Here is a 20,926-nt window from a genome sequence, read left to right on the forward strand (position 1 = left end):
AAATGCAGCTAAAGCAATCTATTTCTATGACCATAGCAATGATAATTCATGCCAACACAGAAGTGCCGACTTCTGGCCTGTAAAAAGTTTATTGCAGTTTTGTCAGCTTCTAGTAATGCTATTTCTTATTTTTTTTCAAGCACTTTATTCATTATTGTAACCTTATTGTACCCTTAAATGTCTCTTTGGTATCTCTGACCTATCTAAGTTATGAATGAATTAATTACAGATGATTAAAGCACTGATTTTACAAGAAATTGCTTGCCCTTTGGTTTATTCACATGTTCTTTTCTTCGAAAAAAAACCAATATCATATTAATCCTTGATTAATCGCAGCTTAGACATGAATTAAATTATAATATTTTCCAAAGTAGCTCTAATTTAATAGGGAAATAATCAAACCTTGTATTTTTATAAAAACCAACATTTATAACGTTAACTTTTATTTGTGTGTGTACTAAGTTGTGTAAAAATATCTGATAAATAATGAAACTAAAAGATAACTTAATTAGGTAATTTGAAATCGGCCTTAGTTGCCTCATAATTTATTTTAAACTTAAAAGTAAGAAACTTTAATTAATTTAGATTTGCAGTAAAGATGAAACACCCCAATTAAACGTCAATCCTTTTATTTAAATGTTTCTTTGACTTTCATACTGGTATGGTTTCAATATTTCAACTAAATAATGAAGACTATACTGGAGTTTGTATGCCCCTTTAGATTTTCTCGTGTGTCATTTAACTATCATATTCTAATGTTCTCTTTCAATAAAATGTAGAATTGCAAAATTCAACGTTTAAAATGAGAGTTTCAAATCGAACGACTTCTTTCTCACAATCATTTTTCTCGATCGATTATATTTTTTAGCCGATCATTATTGCGCTGGTAATTTTAACCTTTAAAATTTCACTTGTAAATTTTTTAAATGTTCTTACATTTGTGTCTGCAAAGTAAAGTTGCACCTAACAATTTTAAAACGATTTTTAGTGACATTTAAAAACTTTTGTTCAGATTTTTATTAAGCATGGTTAGTCAATTATGTCAAACACTTGTTACACATAAAATAAAAACGCAGTTTCTCAACATTAACTTGTTTTAATATAATGTTATGTCTAATTTCATAGCAAGGGTATCACTTAAACAATTAACCGAATTCATATGTATGGTCATAAAGAACAAGTTGAATTTATTTTTACTTTCTTAAAAAAAAAAACACCAGAAGATAAGCCCACCAAGCCTTTTTTCCCTTCTTATTCCCAAAGTAAAATAAATTATGTGTACATTTCCCGTCAAATGATAAAAAAAAATCGTGAAGTCCAAACGGTAGATTAGCTTCGTGTCTTTTTTCATTTTCTTTTCTTATTATTTTTCTTGTTATTTTTGTTACGTATATTTTATCCCAAATAATTTAAAAAAAAAATAAAATAGATTTGATTTTATTTAAAGACACGTACAAGAATATTTAACTGGGATTGAGTTTGTAATCGAGTTATTTTATAGACATGAGAAGAAATTTAAAATCAAATTGTGTTTTTAATGGTGCTATTATTTGTATTTTCTAACCATGTCAGTTTTCTTCTAAATCAAAACTTTGTATAAACAAATAAAATCATGTGCTTTAAACTTTAAAATCATATAAGTAAATGAAGTAGCTAAATTTTTTTCTTAATTTTTACAAGTTGATCGAAGTCATATTCCTTAACAGATAGTCTACATTATAAATAAGGACTTTAATTGGAATAACAAAGGCGTCAAATGTTTCAGTTTTATGACATCGCGGGACATAAGTCTAAAAAACCCACATATTTTAGGTTGAACAAAGGGCCACATATAGGAGTGTCATGACGTCACGAGACAGAGTTTAGCAGGACGTAGATTTGAGGAGGATACAGTTTTGATGTCATAGATTTGAATCTTACATGTATATCACGTTAAAAAATGGCACATTTGTTGGAAACACCATTAAACAACTAAAGCGACCTTAATTAGTATCGACAAGCTTAAGGCAGTTAAGTGTAATAAGTGCATAATACAATTTTATCCGATGCAAATTAAACCATGTAAAGCTAAGGGAGCGAACATTTAATAATGAAATATTGATTTAATTTAGTTTTCAACCTACAGATTAAGGGGTTATGATCCTTTCCGTTTTGAATTTTCCTCGGAGTTCAGTATTTTTGTGATTTTGCTTTTTCCTGTATTGCACGTCGGATCATATAAGGTTTTTACTTTATTGCGTTACTATAGGTAGGTTTGTTGAGACCATCTCGTGTCTACCTTGAGTTGTTGGGTCTGAATTGGTAGCAGTTAGAGCATTAATGTTTAACGATCTAGACATTGTCAATCGTTATTCCCCTGACAACAAAAGGGAGGTTGATGCGAATATGAGTCGATGTATTTGGAGATCATGGCCATCGTTCTATTTAGTATTTAACCTTGAGGAGAACTTGAATATCCTCTGTCACCAATGGTGCAAAGACTTGACAATTAAATCAATTACGTCTGCATTCTGCTATTCGAAGTGAACAGTGACCGCTATTTCCACAGAAATTGTTTTTCTTTATTTAATACGTTTTTCTCCTCATCTATACAAAAAAACCAATATAAATGATAAAGACATAACTGGGTAGCAAATTTAAACAGCTTATGACTTTGGATGAATTGTTTAAAGGTACAATCGATGTCTTAGGAAAATAATTGAACAGTTCCTATTTTTCCCAAAATCGAAACCAATGCTAATTTAAATACAACCTTCTGACGCTCTTTTTAAATACAATTACTAGTTCTTCGAAATAAGCGGTTATAATTTTCCCGATGGTGTGAATCTGATTGTGTTGGTCATTTTTGGTCAAAATTATAAATTTACTGTTCACAAAACTTTTAAGTTTTGAAAAACTAAGGCTTTTTGACAGATTACCTTAGCTTATTTGGCAGATCTTTAAGGAGGTTTTGGTCCTCCATTTCGTTCTTTATTTTGGATTTTTTACTTCTTTTGATCCGAGCGTCACTGCTGAGTCATTTGTAGAATGAACGCGCGTCTGGCGAAATACAAATTACAATCCTTGTATCTATGATGAGTTTATTGGACCTACAAAAATACACTAGAAAAAGTGTTCATAGAAAAACATATTATTACATTCATATCTGCAATGTTACGTTGTACCCAATTACCGAGAAACAAATGCTGACGAAAATCGATATTTTTACAATTCATATGTTCAGGAACTTTAATATACAACATTGTTAATTTAAAATCATGTCAAAAACTTGTTACAGAAAAAAAATAAAACAAGTTCCTGAACCATTATCACGTATCAACATAATGTTATGTTTATTTTTGTAGCAAGGTTATTGATTAAACAATTAACTGAAATACACATGTATGATTATAGAGAACTAGATCGACTTACAACAATTTTCCTTTGTAACTATCAGAAGGTTTTGACTTGATTGATTTTTTTTTTGAAATATACGAAAATTTAATTTTAATTTTTGCTTTCAATGAAATTTCCTTAAATAAATGGTAGACAGTTTCTTTCACATATTAACGTTTATATGTCAATCTAAGTTCGGTAACCACGGAAACATACACATTTGCCATTCAAATTCGCTCCCCACCTGTATTACTGAACGTGATATTTACAATTCATGTAAAAAAAACAAGAATGATTTAAATGTTTTGCATGAGGCATTCTATTTTGCAGTTTGCAGGGTCTTTAAGACAAATGTATATTTTCTTAATATATTCTGAGTGCCAATGATAACGCAACAATTGTTTTTTTAAAGTAACATTTGTATACAAAAAAAATATTTTCTTTACATGCAGTAATTCTTAATGACAATTTATGGGCTTATCTAAAGATAGAAGTCAAAATGTTCAATTACCACGATTCGAATGCAATGCATTCGTGCAACACAGCGATAAAATTCACTAACTATCAGTCTCAAAAACTAATGTGTCCACCGCTGCAACGCAATCTGTACAACGACGTGGCATTTACCTGACCAGACGTCTGACACGGTGTTATGTAATGTTTTTCCATTCTTCCCGCAATGCAATTTGAAATTGACACAGCGTAACTTGTAGTAGCTGTCGCCGTCTTACGACTTGTCCAATTTGGTCCCACAATTGTTCAATTGGACTCAAATCCGGCGAAAAGGCTGGCCATGGTAATGTCTGAACATGGTTGTTATTGATGAACTCAGTTGTGAGTCTAGCGAAGTGTGCTCGAGCGTTATTTTGTTGAAAAACATTAACATCTTGATGCCTAGCCATAGTATAATCGATGTAGCGTTGGTCGTTTAAATTTCTATTGATAGTGGTGAGTGGAGTTTTATGATTGAACGGTATTCCTCCCCATACCATGACACTACCACCACTACAACGATCTGTGTCTTGGATATATGAATATGCATAGCGTTCTCATCTTCGTCTCTACACACGAATTCTTCCATCACTACGGCGAAGATGGGTTCTTGATTCGTCCTTCCATAAGACAGTTGTCCATTGCCTGTGTAACAATCTCTGACGCAGTTGTGTCCATCTAAGGCGATTTTGGTGTCATACTGCTATCAGCATGTTACCACGGAAAGGCCGCCATGCCCTTTATTCACTACTGCGCAAACGGCTTCTTACCGTGTTTGCTCCAATTTATCTTCTATGAACGCCGACAGTCTCGTGCTGATTGGACAGCCGTACGGAAACGATCTCGCAGGTGCTGAAGACGAGTGTACCGGTGCTGTTGGGCAGTAGTTACTCTCTGTATTCTGGGACGTGGCCTATCATTCAAAGACCCAGTTTGGTTGAATCTTTTGATGACTCTGGTAATTGTTGAGACCAAACACTGCGTGCAATTTCACGACTTGAAATGCAACCTTGCACCATGCCCCAAACTTCATGTTGCTGGCAGTCTGAAATTCTTTGTATCTACGCCTTAGTTTATTGCAGTGCCTTACAAAAAAGGATGGGAAATTTCAATTCTTAAGCAAGGTTTTCCAAAACAAACATGAGAAAATCACTTTTACGTAAAATAGCGCTGCAGTCCACTCTCCCCACTTTTCAGTAACCAAGCACGTATCTTTTTTTCTAAAATCATTCAAGCGTAAAGTTGTCGAAAGAAGTCTGACAATTCATTTTCAATCCGATATAGGTATTTTTGTTCAAAAAAATATTAATGTGATCAAAAGGTAAATTTATTGATACAACAATGTAATAGTTTTCTTTTTTTCCCTCTATCTGGAACATATTTGATGCATGACTTTTCTGACTTTTTTGCTTTTAATACGAATAAGATTCGATTACTTTTTTTAATCGCTCTATGTTTAAAACGAAAGTGATACAACACAAGGAGACATGACTTCGCAGTTTCTACTGAGTGTTACAGTTATTTTGAGAGTAAGTTTGTGCCACATGTGGAGCAGGATTTGCTTACCCTTTCGGAGCACCTGAGATGACCCAAAATTTTTGGTAGGGTTTCGTGTTGCTTAGTCTTAGTTTTCTATGTTGTGTCTTCTGTACTGTTATTTGTCTGTTTGTCTTTTTATTTTTAGCCATGGTGTTGTCAGTTTATTTTCAATTTATGAGTTTGATTGTCTCCCTGGTATCTTTGGTCCCTCTTTCGTCATACTTTTCATATGTGCACAATGTAATTGTGTTCTTTTTGTTCTCCCACTGCAAATCCAAAATGTTTGATCATTTTGAATTTACTTTTAATTTGTTTAATATGAATTTTTTTCTATTGACTAATGTTTTACCTTGAGAAGGTTCTGTATAAATTCTGCTACTTTTTGATAATTCTGAATCTCTTTATATATTTTTTATATCGAACGAGCATTCAGAAATACATGACAACAGATCCCTCAGTGAATACATAAAGGTGACTGTTGACAATTTAGATGAATCATTGCACTTTGTTTCCATTAATTTTCTGGAGAAAAAAATGCTAGCGTTTGGAGATATCATCCCTTTACGACAGAACTAACACTTATCATTTTTGCCTTAATTCAAATTTCAGATTTTCGAATTAAAAGTGTAATAGATATTACTGAATATACATCATGCGAAGTAAGACTGTACTTTGTCGTATAAATGAAAGCGGAAATATCAGTATAAAAGAGAAACATAACTATATATCATATCAACATCGATATAAGCCTATACATTCTATAAAGTCGTAAAAACTACATGTATAACATATTCATCAGAAATATAACAGTTGTCTTTCTTCAACTAAAAGATTTTCTCATACATTTTTCAATTAAATGTAATTTATGATGTATAATATAACATGAGGTATTGCGAATTCTCTTTTAAGAAATGCATATAAAGATTCTAGAAAAGAGTATATATATTCCTATATTATCTTTGATCTAATTCTAATATTGAATATCATGAAACTGTCATACAAGTGAGATGTTTAGCGCTATAAAACCAGGTTCAATCCACCATATGCATTTTCTACATTTGAGAATGCCAAGTCAGAAATATGACAGTTTTTGTCCATTCGTTTGATGTGTTTTTTCATTTGATTTTTCCATTTGATTAGGGACTTTCCGTTTTGAATTTTCCTCGGAGTTCAGTATATTAGTTATTTCACTTTTTGTATTCACTGTAAATTAAACCGCCTGAAGAATATAGAACTCTGGGGAACAAATCCGAACAATTCTGTTTTTACGTTATTAAAGGGGGATTACCGCTGAGCAATCAATGTGGTTTTGGATATAAAGATTCCATAACTGCAACACTTGAGCTACGATATTTCTTCACTCGAAATTATAATATTTAAAGCGCGAGGCTTGCCGAGCTTTTTAAATAAATTAAAATAAAACTATTGAGAGTAGAGAAATATCGTACTACACGTGTTATAGTGGTGAAATCTGTTTCTCTAATGATTTGTAGACCTCCTTTTCAAAGATTTGAAGAAATATGTACTTTTTATGTGACGTCTTAAAGCATGGTCGCCTTTGTTAATGACGCGACAATAGGAAAATTCAGAAAAACAAGAAAATTCAACGTCACAATATAATTTCGACCAATCATTTGCCGAGAACAGATTATAAAATTATAGAAATGGGCGTTTCCCCTTGCTGTAACAGATTCGTTCATATAATGATCAGTATTTTTTTCATAATATCTTTTTATTTTTTTTATTTTTGATTCTTGACTAATTCAATTTGAAAAGCGTCAAGTAATGATTAATTAATGTTTTGTTTTATCTTTATTTTCAAACTCTTAAGTCATATGAAACGAGTTCCTGGTGAAAAATATTGTTTATCCAATTCTAGAACCAATGCATGTATATGTCATAAACTTAGTCTTCTGTGTACGATTTTATCTTTTTTTACACACATATATCGTATAATCGTCATTTTTTTTTCTCTCTGTCTGTTATGATTAACAAATATGGCAGTTCATTAATTGTCGTGTTATGAAGCCGAAGTTTACCGATTGTCACCTTATAGTAAACAATCAACAAAGAAGTATGGATAATGAGCACGTGTATAACATATACAATCAGATAATAGTCTATTTAAATGACAGATCCACGAGTATTGCGATCACCGGATTGTTTCGAGAAGTGTCACGCTAAGGTCACTTGCATAGACAAAAAATATGTCGGCGAATTGCTTCCTGGAAGCAAGCAATGAAAATACTGTAAACTTCTTCTAAATGTGGACAAATTCAAAAAAAATCTTCCGAAAAAAGAATATGAACTTAAGTTTTAATTTTTATGAAAACTATCCATTTTGTTATAAAAATCATATGCTTATTTTTTTTTTTAGATTTGAGGTTTCATATGACTTTAATACCTAATCGGCTCTGATGTGTGGTTTTACACTCATAATTTTAGTTCGTGATTATTTTGGTCCATTTTTAAAATCTATTTATGTTTAATATAAAAAAAAAATTGAGAATGGACACGGCCACTGTTTATAATACGAAATATACAATATACAAAATACGGAGAAACATCTGCTAATCTATGCAGATTTTAACTTGTATTTTTGCATGTTTGTTGTAATTGTTTTTCCCATATGCTAATTTATATATACATTTATGCATGCATTAACCAATTTATTTGTTCTTAGGTATTTTTATGTATGCGTAAAAATAATCTGATTGATTTAAAAAAAAAATCTTTTTGAAAGAATTTTTGACCCAATCAGAATTAGACACTCGTCAGAGTATAGAAAGAACATATTAATTCATTGTTTTCTCTCAAGTATAAAAAGGAGAAATTTGCAAATTGTATAGTACAACTGTACAAGAAACTCGCTAAACAAAAACGTTGTGATATTGAATAGTGACGATTTAAGCTCTTCAAACTTAACAATTACAGAATGCTTCTGAGGGCAACGATTGTTTTGTTGTTTGCTGTACTTGTCTCTTATAAACAAGGTAAATACTGTTTGTTTTTTTGTAGAAATTATTTTATTTGTAGACGACAAAACATTTTACATGCTTGCAAGTAATGAATAGATGAAAAGCTTTAGCAGGTGTTGCGACCAGAAACTTAGCTGGGTTTGTGCAATTAATTTAGAGTATTTCTCATCGTTTTAATATGATAACATACATCGCAAACATTGTATGTAAGGGTTGTGGTAATTGTATGAGAGTCTTCTCTTTTGTATTCTTATCACAATGACTCGTGTGTGTATAATTAAATTTCATTGCGTTTTGATGCTTATCATCAGCAAATAATATCTTTACATTAATTACGGAATTAGTTTTGATTTTTTGTTGTTTAAGCGCGTTATTTCATATGGTAGTTGAACGACAATTTTCCGGGACTTCTATTCTTTATAATTAATCTCTATTATTTAAGGTCAGACTTATATGCCTCCAATTTCTTTGAATTATGTAGGGACGTGTTTGTTTGTAAAATTTCATGAGCTGCGAGGTATTGACTTTACTCTAAAGATTCATTTAAAATTGATCAGCTTTTAAGCAGTAAGTTAATTCAAATGTAAAAAAGCGTTTCAAATCGTTAACTAACATATGGAAGTACTTAAAAAATGTATACCTAAGATTTACTTTATAGCTTTGTTGTTTACAATCTTTTGATAAAAGCAATACTAATTGAAATCCAGATTGGGGCTATGTATACCACCGATGTGGTGGGTTTTTTCGGATAACATTATCAAAAATATAAGTTCTTTGAAGTAAATGAAAGCGAGAGTTAAGTTAAAAAAAAAGGAACACATTTAGAGCGGTCAGAGTTGGTGGAAAAGAAAACAACGAACTTTATTAAGATTTTGAAGTATTTTGAATTCTTGTACCAAGTTAGATATGACAGTTGGTTTTCACTCGTTTCCATCGATTTTCCCTTTTTGAGTTTACAATTTTGAGTTCGGTATTTTTGTTAAACTTTTTTTTTTTCAAACAATCAAAAGTGCCTTGAAAATTAATCTTCCAGATAGATCTTTAAGCGTACTTAAAGAATTTTACAAAAAGTTCATTTGAAACAATATTGAATTTGTCGAACTTTAAATACCACAAATCTAGGACAAAATCTATATTTAAACCTGGTAATTGTCTTAAAAGTTTTAACATTTTGTAAGATTTCACAGAAAGTGTTTGGTTTAATTTATAGCGTAGATGTTATAAAATGTATTGTATCAAACTGAAAGTTTTGAATTTGGTACTGATAGAAATCATTACCAAGACATTATTAAAGTTGACATGTTGTACATAATTGATTATTTTTTTTAAGTGAACTGTATGTGTTCTTTCCCATGTAATTGGCAAGAGAGAACATTCTACAATGAAGCAGCCGACGTAGACCTTTTTATTCCAAATGCATACCAATTAAACATTGCACCTGACACTGTTATAGAATGTTTGATTAGAGAAGGACCGTTCATTGTTAACAGGTAAGTGAAATGCTTTTTCCAGTCTCGTTCATCTTTGTAAAAATCATATTTCTATTTTATCGAAATAAAAACTGACTTTAATTGACTTGTATGATAATTTCAAACCAAAATAAATAACAATAAAATTCAGTCAGAAAAAAACTTGCAGAGCAAATACACGGTTAATTGTTTTTTATGATACATCATGGTTTTCTTTTATTCAGACGAGGTGTCAATAAAGACATATACAGATGTATAAAAATTAACGACGTGTGTAAGAACAGCTTTGTGGTGATAGAGACACCTCTAAGTAAGTTCAATTATCTAAAATGTAGTAAAGAAAAGAGAATTATCTTAATTTCTACATAACGCTCGTGCATGTTCACACTACGAATTACATGACCCTTACACAAAAACTGCTTTAACTGAGTTGTTAAAACTAACACAAAATCATATTTCAGAGTTGTTTTATGTCCCTTTTGTATATATTGTTGATTTTCTGTTAACCAATTACTACATTTCAGTGGGTTCTTGCATCTCATTTATCTCAATTTTAAATTACTCTCGTGCATTTTCACTTTTCGAACTTCATCAACGGGCATGTGATCCCTACAAATTAACTGCTCCAACTGAGTCATAAGGTTATACGATTGAAATTGACGCTACGTAAGTTTTTCGGTCATGATCACAAATCGGTTTACCGATACAATGTTTATATGTCTCCACTCAAAAGCGATAGGTTTTCATTGTTTGGTTTTATCTTTAGATACCAGAATAGTCGTATGATCTGTAAAATTACTGACTATGTCCTATTACCTGTTGTGAAAGTTTGACTGAGTGATGACCTTCACGGCGTGTCATACATGCCTAGCAGGAGACGTTTATCATGTCGACGCTTCCGATTTTGATCCTATTTGAACTCATGTGAATCCCTCGGTTTTTGTTTGTTAGCTTTATTTGTCTTCCTTATCGATTTATGAATTTTGAAAATCGGTTAACTTATGTTCCTTTAAGTAATGAAGCATACCAATATATTCCAAATGTATACGGGATGAAACGAACAGCAATATTTTTAAGAATACTCTAGCCAGTCCGTTTAACTTCAAATGATTTTTAAACATATTGTTTTGTTATATTAAATCTTTCGTATTCCAAATAATTGCCAAATTAAATTTTATGGTGGTTTATTTTGTATCACAGTCCAACAGGCTTTTCCTCCAAATTTGTGCGACATCTGTACTCCTGGAAATCTTACCAGCAAGCCACAAGTATGGGTCGGTATGTACACTTTATATGTTATAGTAAACCAAATATTGGATCGCATTGTTAGGTCTCTAGTCTGGAGTCGAACATTTTACAGGTAAGACTGCAGACAAACATTGCACAAATACAGCAACTGACATAACATGATTTTTTTTTACTTTAATCAATCTATATTTACTAACTACCTCAACACAACTATAATCAATAATTTGCAAATTACAAGTTTTCATTTAACCCGGCTAGGATCGAACTCACTACCACCTGCTCTCTATTTTAAAACTATACCGATATATGTCGATATAATAATTTCAACACCACATGCAAATGTATCTGTAATATTAAGAGATATTTCCATCAATATTTATCAAGAAAAAAACCAAACGTAACCAATGATGACCTATTAAAATATAAAAAAAAAGAAGATGTGGTATGATTGCCAATGAGACAACCGTCCACAAAACACCAAAATGACACAGACATTAACATCTATAGGTCACCATACGGCCTTTAACAATGAGCAAAGCCCCATCCATAGTTGCTTACATCCACGTCATTTAGACTGTGGTCGAAAGTGGCAATTATATCACATCTCTTTGTTTGTATATAGCTTACTCAAAAACTTTATACACATATAACAATTTTAAGACATTGTATTTATTGTAGAGCAATTATGCATAATAATGAACATCGTGTTTTCTCTCCCTATTAAACTAATCATAGATTTTATTTAGAACCGAGAATCGACATTCCTATTTTAATTCTTGTTTCAGCAAAAGAGAACACTTGTGAGTATGGCTCTGTACACTTATGTTGGGTTTTTTTATGAATGATTACTTTAAAATTCCAGAAGTTATCTAAGTATTGATAAAGAATTTTTTAACAATGTACACGTCTTGAAAATGATTTGTATATTCTGCTTTTTTTTTTTTATATTAACTACAAATCAATTATAAGTCAATAAATAACATCGTTTTATGAAAAAAACAAAAAAACAAAAAAACAAACCCATAGACAATGCCTCGATAAAAGTGACCGAACAATCTTAAAAAGATACATCAATCAACTAGTGTACGTGTCGGGTCCTTCTATTATTTTTAATTTTGTAAAATATTTATTTTTATTTTCCTCTATTGAAAAAAACCAACGAAGTGTAACATAAATTTAAATACAACTTTTGCTATTATTTTTTTTTTGTTAGATCTAGGATGCAATGTACCAAAGAACTGTCCTGTACAAAGTCGTACAGACATTCAATGTAATGGATGTGAAGAGAACCAACCAAATGATGACATAGCTTGCAGCACTTGCAAAAAAGAGGAAAGAAAAAAGTGGGAATATCAAAGGAAATATTCCGGAGAGAAGAAGAAATCAACCTATGGTTCATATTCCGGAGAGAAGAAGAAATCAACCTATCGTTCATATTCTAGAAATTCTTACAGAGGCTAAACATAAAAGGAAAAATATGCTGAACCACTGTCATGTTTCAATAGAAAAAGCAAATTATTGAAAATAAATATCAGCAATTACTCTTTAGTTATCCTTATCATATAGACGACTTTCGATTTCGTGCAATTTCCATTTAAATTTCCCATGTTTATGTTATAACGTTACAGTTAAAGCCGATAGTTAAATGGCCTCGTTTACGTCAATTGACGCCGGGTCTACCGGTGTAATGAAACTATCTTTTGTTCGTTTATTTAAATTTGATTTCACTTTCACTATACATAGGCTTTACTCTGTTTAAATTCGGAATTATGCCTAAAGAACAATCGAAATATTGCAGTAGATAGACGTTTGTTCGTTCGAATCATCTAGTTTATGTTATATATACTTTCAATAAACAATCAGCATTCACATGGGAACCAACTGTGCCCCTCTTGTTTCTTTATTATTATGAGACTAATTTCATACAGACACATCTCATGTTAAACGCATCTATCACGTCGAACTAGAGATAAAGGATACAACAGATACAGTTAAATCTTCTTCATATCTTGATTAATATAGAGAAATTGACAATGAGGGTCGGTTGAAAACAAAACTTTACGACAAAAGAGATGATATAAACTTTCCAATTGTGACCTTTTCTTTTCTATGTAACAATATTCCAGAGCCTGCACACATAGTATATATATTCTCTAGTTGATACGATATTTTTGGGCTTGTTTTCCTATCATAATGTCCTTGATAGAGGATTAATGCTCACAAGGAAGCTTTCAAAATAATAGTTCCAAATGGTGATGTTGAAATCCTAAATTTTAAGGACACCACTACGGGTAGGTTGAGCTTGATGGAATATCAATTTTACAGATGATAGCGAACATGTTCATAGTGTCGATACTATAACCCTATCCCCTTTTTCACAAATGTGGCCAGCAGAATTAAACTTATAACCGGGTTTTTACTAATTAAATATGAGCAACACGACGGATGCCATATGTGAAACAGCATCTCTTGACCCTATTGGGCCACTTGAGATCACCCCAGCTTTTGGTGAGCGTCGTGTTGCTAAATCTTTAATTTCCATGTTGTGTTTTGTACTATTGTTTGTCTCTCTTGTCTTGTTCTCTTTTAGCTCTGACATTGACAGTTTATTTTCGACTATAAGAACGAAAGTCTCTCTGGTATCTTTAATCTTTTTCTCATAGTTCCATTGATCAATGTTTTGACTCTTTTGTCGGCCTTTGACGTATTACAAGGATCATGTTTCGATTGGCCTTTAGCAGGACCATTAAGACACAAAATAAAAATACAACAATAGAGGGATAAACATCTTTGCTATACCCCCGCGAGAGCTGTTTCGTATATTTTTTGGAAAAATAATAATCATGTGATGTACAAATATTTCAAATTAAATAGAAGTTTTTTTTCGATAGCCCAAATTGTTCGAAAAACATTCAAACGTTTATCAAACACTGTGTTAAATTCACTGTCATGTATATATGCACTATAAGAAACATTCTACAACAATAACTTCTTATGAGGGCTTCTGCCTTTCAGATCTATACTAGTTGCTTATAACCCTTGTTTTTGCAGGGTTTGTGTTGGCCAGTGTTTTGTTTTCTGTGTTGTGTTTTACACAATTGTTGCCTTTTTGGTTAATTTTTCGTTTTTGCTATGGCATTGTCTCTATTTGTTTTTACCAGAGTTTGAATGTGGATTTTAACGAAACAGCGTCCAAAAGCCGCAAAATATTTGTAAGCCGTTTGGTGGTAAAAAAACAGTATCAAGAAAAGTTGGTGGCGATGCAAAATGTCATCCAAAGTACTGTAGACAATGACAGATCTGCAGTCAGCCTGTCAAAATGACAAAACTAGGACAAATATACTTTGATTCTTTACTTGTGAAGTGGGCATGAACATGTGAGAAGGTTAAACTATTTTTAGCACAATCTTCGACTGAACCCACGACCTTCTAAGAGGCCATTAAGGTTATAAGATTGAATTGAATTTCGCAGTGAAATATAAATAAAATCGAGTTCAGACGAAATTATTGATGAAAAACAGATGTCACTGAACGCAAATGATTCAATCTAAAACTAATATTTTACAAAGTTATATGCCTGACATAATTTAAACTATGTATTAAGGTTGAAGTTTAATGTATGAGATAAATTTAATAGTTTTACTTATGAGCAATCAGATAAATCCCTGGGAGAGCTGTATGACATTTTGAATTTGAAACTAACAATATCAAAATGCTTGATTTCTTTATTGACAACACATTTATTACGTTTCAAGAATTTGTTTTTCTCCATACATTGGCATTCTCATGGGAACCAACTGTGCCTCTCGTCTAGCCGACTTGTATCTTTATTCATATGAGGTTGACGTCAGGAAATTCATTGGAATGAAAGAATAGAATTTAGCAGTATCTTTTAACTTTAATTTCCCCTATAAAGATGATATTCTTACTAAATAATTCAAATTTGGTGAATATGTACACATTAATACCCTCGAGCCTGAGATAAAGGATACAACCGATACAGTTAAGTCTGTCTCATATCTTGCTTCCATATAGAAACTGACGATAAAGGTCGGTTGAAAACAAAACTTTACAACACAAAATGATGTAAGCTTCCAAATTGTGAACTTTTCATTTCTATGTATTAACATTTCAGCAGCTAACATGAACTAACATGAGCAACATGAAGGGTGCCACATATGGAGCAGGATCAGCTTACCCTTCCAGAGCACCTTCTATTATCCCGCCTTTTTGATGGGGTTTCATGTTGCTAAGTCCACATTTTCTATGTTGTGTTGTTTGTACTGTTGTTTGCCTGTTAGTCTTTTTCTTTTAAGTCATTGTGTTGTCAGTTTATTATCGATTTATAAGTTTGAATATCACTTTTGTATCTTTCGACTATCTTTAATGTGGACTGCATACATAATGCACATATTTTTCACAAAGACATCCCTTTTTTGTTTTGAATCACAATAAAGGAAGTGGGGATCTCGTTGTAGCATGATAACCACGTGTGCATGAGGTCGTTAGTCAGATCCCCGATCAGGTCAAACGAAATACTTGAAAATTTGGATTTGCTGCTTCTCTGTTCAGAATACAGCATTAAGGAGTAAAAGAAAGACTAGGTGGTTCGAAATTAAAAAAAAATGTGTACGGGAAGGGTGACAATTGACTATTATGTTAAAATTTGACTCAGACTTGATCAAACAAAGCTTATATCAAAACATGCGTTTAATTTGCCGCTTGTCATTTGTTCTGAAAGAAACTTGGGATTGCTAGTATATAGTTCGTTATAGTATTAATGTTCTAGATGGAAAAAAAAACAATACCGCCATGTTTTAAAATAAAACGAAAAGGTAAAACGCAATTAATGTCCAAATCATGAAAAAGAAAAAAAATAATTAGTGGATCTTCAGATTTATTTAAGCTATTAAGCTAGTAAGTCAAGACGGTTCAAAAATCAAGATATAAAGATTTTGAAATTAATATGTAATTTTGAATAAAAAGAAATAATCTAATTAAGGGATGTTCATATATCAAAATCAATCTACAAATCATTTACTCAGAATTTTAGATGTAATTTTTTTTTATATAAATGATGACTCCCTCCCATCATTTGGATATTTGTTTATTCTATAAAAGAAGAAAACTTCCGAGGGTAAAAAGGATACATAAATTTGATTCTCTAACAATTCAAGGTCATCGAAATTGTCAGTCAGCTATTTTCAAGAACTGATTATTTGTTTCAATACACTTTATAAATCTTTTTGTGATAGAGCAGATGCGATTTTTTCAATTTAAATTTATTGTCTAAAAGAAATGCACAACGAAATAACTGTGTTCTTGTGTCATTTTCCTGTTTTTTTATTACTGTTTGGAAATCGGTATTCTTATTTTAAATTCGAATTTTAATTGATATCATAGTTAAGTCCTTCTTTCGTATAGGTAATTAACTTCCATAATGATAATTTTTAGATCTGGCTTTTATTCGTGAAAAAGAGATGCGAATGAGTTCAAATGGGCAGTTTTTGATATTGTGTTTTGTAACCAAACTGTCATCTATTGATCGTATTTGGAATCTTCGCTTCTTTCTTTTTTGGTCCTGTTTGATATTTGGTAAATTGTATAAGCATTAGTAGATTTAAACGCAAAATTAAAATGCAAATATGATAATCCTCTCAACACTTGAATGAAACTGTATTCATGTATCCTTCATGATTGAATAATGAATATATAACTTAATGGATTTTGGGGGGCTAAACTGACACTTTCCCCCTTTTCTAATCACTCTATGAAACCCAAAACGAGTGAATCTAATCAAAAGTATTAATATTCGTTCCCTTTTTAACACTATGAAAAAAGATCCAGCAGTTTGCATTTATAATTTCAAATATTGAACGATTATAGCCGGATGTTGCCGACATGTTTATCTTGTATTTCTTAACTACTTTACACTAGTTCACTGTATTGTATATGTTAAAGGGAAAAGGAAGATCCAAGGATTTCAACTATGAACTAAAATCAGATAAACGGCAGATCACAAATCTGCCAAACGAAAAGACAAAAAAAAAATACGAAACATTAAACTGAAAACTAAAAAGTGTGCACAACAAATCTTATCATAATCCGTTGAAGAGTTGTGTCCCCTTATAAACTACAATACCCCCTCCCCCCGCCCCCCCCCCTCCCCCCGCCGCCCACTTTTGTAACTGCGTGTTCTCTTCAGGTCATGTTGATCAACGAATTTCTCCAACTTTCAATCCTTTCCTCGTCTCCTCTGAGGGTGATTTTATCAAGTTTTGATATTACCTCCGTTTTATTTTATTTGCGAATCAGCATCGCAATCTCATTTAACTACTATTCTTAAATTACATTTATATGTAACAACAAAAAAACGCAAGTTAATATACATCTAATTTTTAAGTTGAACAGAGATTCTGTTTCTGCTGTTCCTCCAAAATAACTTTGGACATTTTTCTTTTTCATTCTAAACTTATTTCTCTGCTTAAAATTGGGAAAACGTCAACTATTTCTTTCGTTAAAAAGTTAAAAAAAAAAAATTAAAAACCAAGTGTTCTCTAATTGAAGGTCTTTCCACCAAAAACCAAGTATTTTAATATGAAAGTAGTTAAATAAGGTTTAAAATGTCATTTCAATCGTCATATGATAGCTTATGGTACGCTGATTCCAAAAATATGTCTAAAAAGGAACAAAAAGACAAACAGACAAACAATAGTACATAAGAAATAACATAGAAAACTAAAGACTGAATATTCCACATGTAATATATAAATTATGATATTTGTACGGTATCAACACACGTTATAATACAATTCTGCATATATATACACGTCAAACACCCGAAGCAATGCATTTGGTTGTTAAATTTGATAGATACTTTTTATGGTTCTTTGTTAAATATTTGTTTTTTTTTAGATTTGTGACACAGTGATGACTGCTGTACTCATATTTTGACAATTTTACCTATTATGTCTGTTTTGTTCAAGCATTGTTAATATAATGGAATTTGATGCGACTGTCATACAAGTGAGAGGTTTAGCGCTATAAAACCAGGTTCAATCCACCATTTTCTACATTTGAAAATCCCTGTACAAAGCCTGGAATATGACAGTTGTTGACCATTCGTTTGATGTGTTTTATCATTTGATTTTGCCATTTTATTAGGAATTTTTCTCGGAGTTCAGTATTTTTGTGATTTTACTTCTTATGGGTCAATAAATTCATGAATTTTTATTTGTCTCATTTTCTTGAGCCAGATTTTTTTGTGTGAAATTTGTAAGTAATTTCTTAATTTTCTAAGCTTCAATGAGCAACTGCTGTAGCGTTTTCTATATGTAGTTTTCATATATTCTTTATGAACTAGTATCTGACGTTTTGTCAATGTATCATGTAAAGATGTGATCTGATGTAGATAATGTTTGAAATTTTAAGAGAGGAACAGAGTGCAATAACGTTATTGGAATTCTTGAGGAATTTTGCGTTGATTAAATGATTAAATAAATAATTCAGCTCCAAGTCATCATAAAACGTTTAGCACTAACAAATATTGATGTCGCATATTTTTTTAAATACAAATTGAATTCAAGACGGATGATATTAGCAGGATTAATTGGTGCGTTTCTGACACTGAAATTAAAACTTTATCTCAATTAAATCGATTTGCTGAGCTTTTTTTTCTTCTTTTCCCTTAGACCCTATAAGGCCTTGCATCCTAACAATCAATGTATAAGCAAAAATAAACCCTTTTTACGTATTTACACGAAAATTAAAACAGTTATAGAAAAAAAAATACTTATATTTAGTTGCTGAAAAAGAGTGACATTTAAACATCATTTGTTAAGAAAGTGTAATATTATCAAACTTGAATAAACAAATATGTCATGCACATGTGGCGCAAGCCAACTAAATACAAATATATTAATAAATTTATGTAGTTAGGTTCCATTGTCCTTAGTCAGACAAGGTCATGCGTCTCCAAACTGGTTATGACGTCTATACACTAAACTCAAGGGTTGCGTATTGATTGATAGTTGTATGAGGGTGAACATTATTTATTGATTAGTTGTAATTGGCTTTGAACTAGCTTTGTGTCTATGAGTTTTTTTTTTATTCTAATAGTTGTCGTTGTGCTTCGCACCAAACTTTTGAGACTAAAGTGAAACCAACTGTATTTAATTTTTACAGTTTGTTCTTTTGTTGTCCTAATCAACTATTATCCAAAGTTAGGAGAGGGTTGAGCGCTCAAAAACATGCTACCCCCATTCTGTATGTGATTGTCAGGAAACTGTCGTTCAGGATTTTTTATGGGTTCATGTCTGTCATAATTATTTTTCGAAAATTATTTTGTGATAAACAATGCCGTTAGTTTCGAACTTTGTGCGATGAGGTTTTCCCCTTTTCTTGGAGGACGTGGTTGCCTATAATTATTAAAATCCATTTCATTTGAACTCAATTAGGTAGTTATCTTATTGGCAATCATATCACATTTCTGATTTTCATCTAGAAGTTTTGAAATTAAAGTAATAATGATTTATTCTCAAATATTTTTTTTTAAATATCGTTATTTGTTCATACAGTTTTTACAATTGTATTAGACGTTTTGACAGAATGAGTCCAACTTTGTATCATAAAAGTAAAATAACAAAAATACCGAACTCCAAGTTAAATTGAAATCGGAAAGTCCCTCATTAAATGACAAAATCAAAAGCTTTTTTAACACATCAAACGAATGGAAAACAACAAACATATTCCTGACCCGGTACAGGTATATCATAATGTAGAAAATGGGAAATTACACCTGGTCTTTAAGCTGGCTTGTCTTTTTGTTGTTGGGATATATAAGTACCAAGCCATTTCCAATCTGTTCTTTAGTTCGATGTTTTTCTAATTGTATCCATCTGATGAGTTAAGTCTTTTTCAACTGATTTTTATAGTTAGCTCTTATGTTGTTGAACTGTTACACCACTGTCCAGGGTTATGGGAGGGTTGGGATCCCGCTAACATGTTTAACACCGCCACATTCTGTATGTATGTGCCTGTCCCAAGTCAGGAGGTTGTAAATCAGTGGTTTTCGTTTGTTGATGTGTGTTATATTTGTTTTTCGTTCATTTTTTGTACATAAATTGGGCTGTTAGTTTTCTCGATTGAATCATTTTACATTTATCATTTCGTGAACTTTTATAGCTGACTATGCGGTATTGGCTATGATCATTGTTTAAGGTCGTATGGTGACCTTTGGCTGTTAATATCTGGGTCATTTGGTCTCTTGTGGAGAGTTGTCTCATTGGCAATCATACCATATCTTTTTTTTATATATATTAAGCCCTTATTTGTATGACAGTCGCATTAAAAATGAATGACCTTTTCAATAAATTGTAGTTCATAACAATACAGGAATTACTCATCTATTACAGGGGAATGATGTGTGCCTATAGGAATATCTACAAACTGTCAATAAACTTTATTGCTCGAACGTACATAAATGGTTGCAAATAAAATTCAAGTTACTACATTTAGACTACTAACCTGTTTCATTAAAGAAAAACACTTTGAATGAATGGCAACAGATTTAATCAACAATCTGGGATTATATATCTGCAATGTCTTGTTTGATAACTTAAAATATTGAGCAATTTTTGAGAAAAAATATTCATAATGTTTTGTTATTTTATACCCAATAATTAGGTTACACTTGTTATCTTAGTACTAGCTTATACAAGGACGAAGGTATACTTTATATTATTATATCAAACGAAAGTCAACGTGGTAGGGAAAATGAAGAAACAAAGGAGACAAGTAGAAACCACTAGTCTGGGAATGACAAAC

The 20,926-nt window shown here is 31.6% G+C and overlaps 1 protein-coding gene across 1 annotated transcript; it reads left to right on the top strand.

Annotated features, from left to right (window-relative positions):
* The first annotated feature begins 8,240 nt into the window (after positions 1-8,240).
* On the top strand, positions 8,241-12,642 carry LOC139512232 (uncharacterized). The gene is made up of 6 exons (XM_071299686.1): positions 8,241-8,399; positions 9,715-9,874; positions 10,078-10,163; positions 11,054-11,131; positions 11,887-11,901; positions 12,315-12,642. The coding sequence occupies exons 1-6, from the start codon at positions 8,342-8,344 to the stop codon at positions 12,560-12,562; spliced, it is 645 nt and encodes a 214-aa protein (XP_071155787.1). The 5' UTR covers positions 8,241-8,341; the 3' UTR covers positions 12,563-12,642.
* Positions 12,643-20,926: the final 8,284 nt, after the last annotated feature.

This window comes from Mytilus edulis, chromosome 2, assembly GCF_963676685.1.
Source record: "Mytilus edulis chromosome 2, xbMytEdul2.2, whole genome shotgun sequence".
NCBI classification, from domain to species: domain Eukaryota; kingdom Metazoa; phylum Mollusca; class Bivalvia; order Mytilida; family Mytilidae; genus Mytilus; species Mytilus edulis.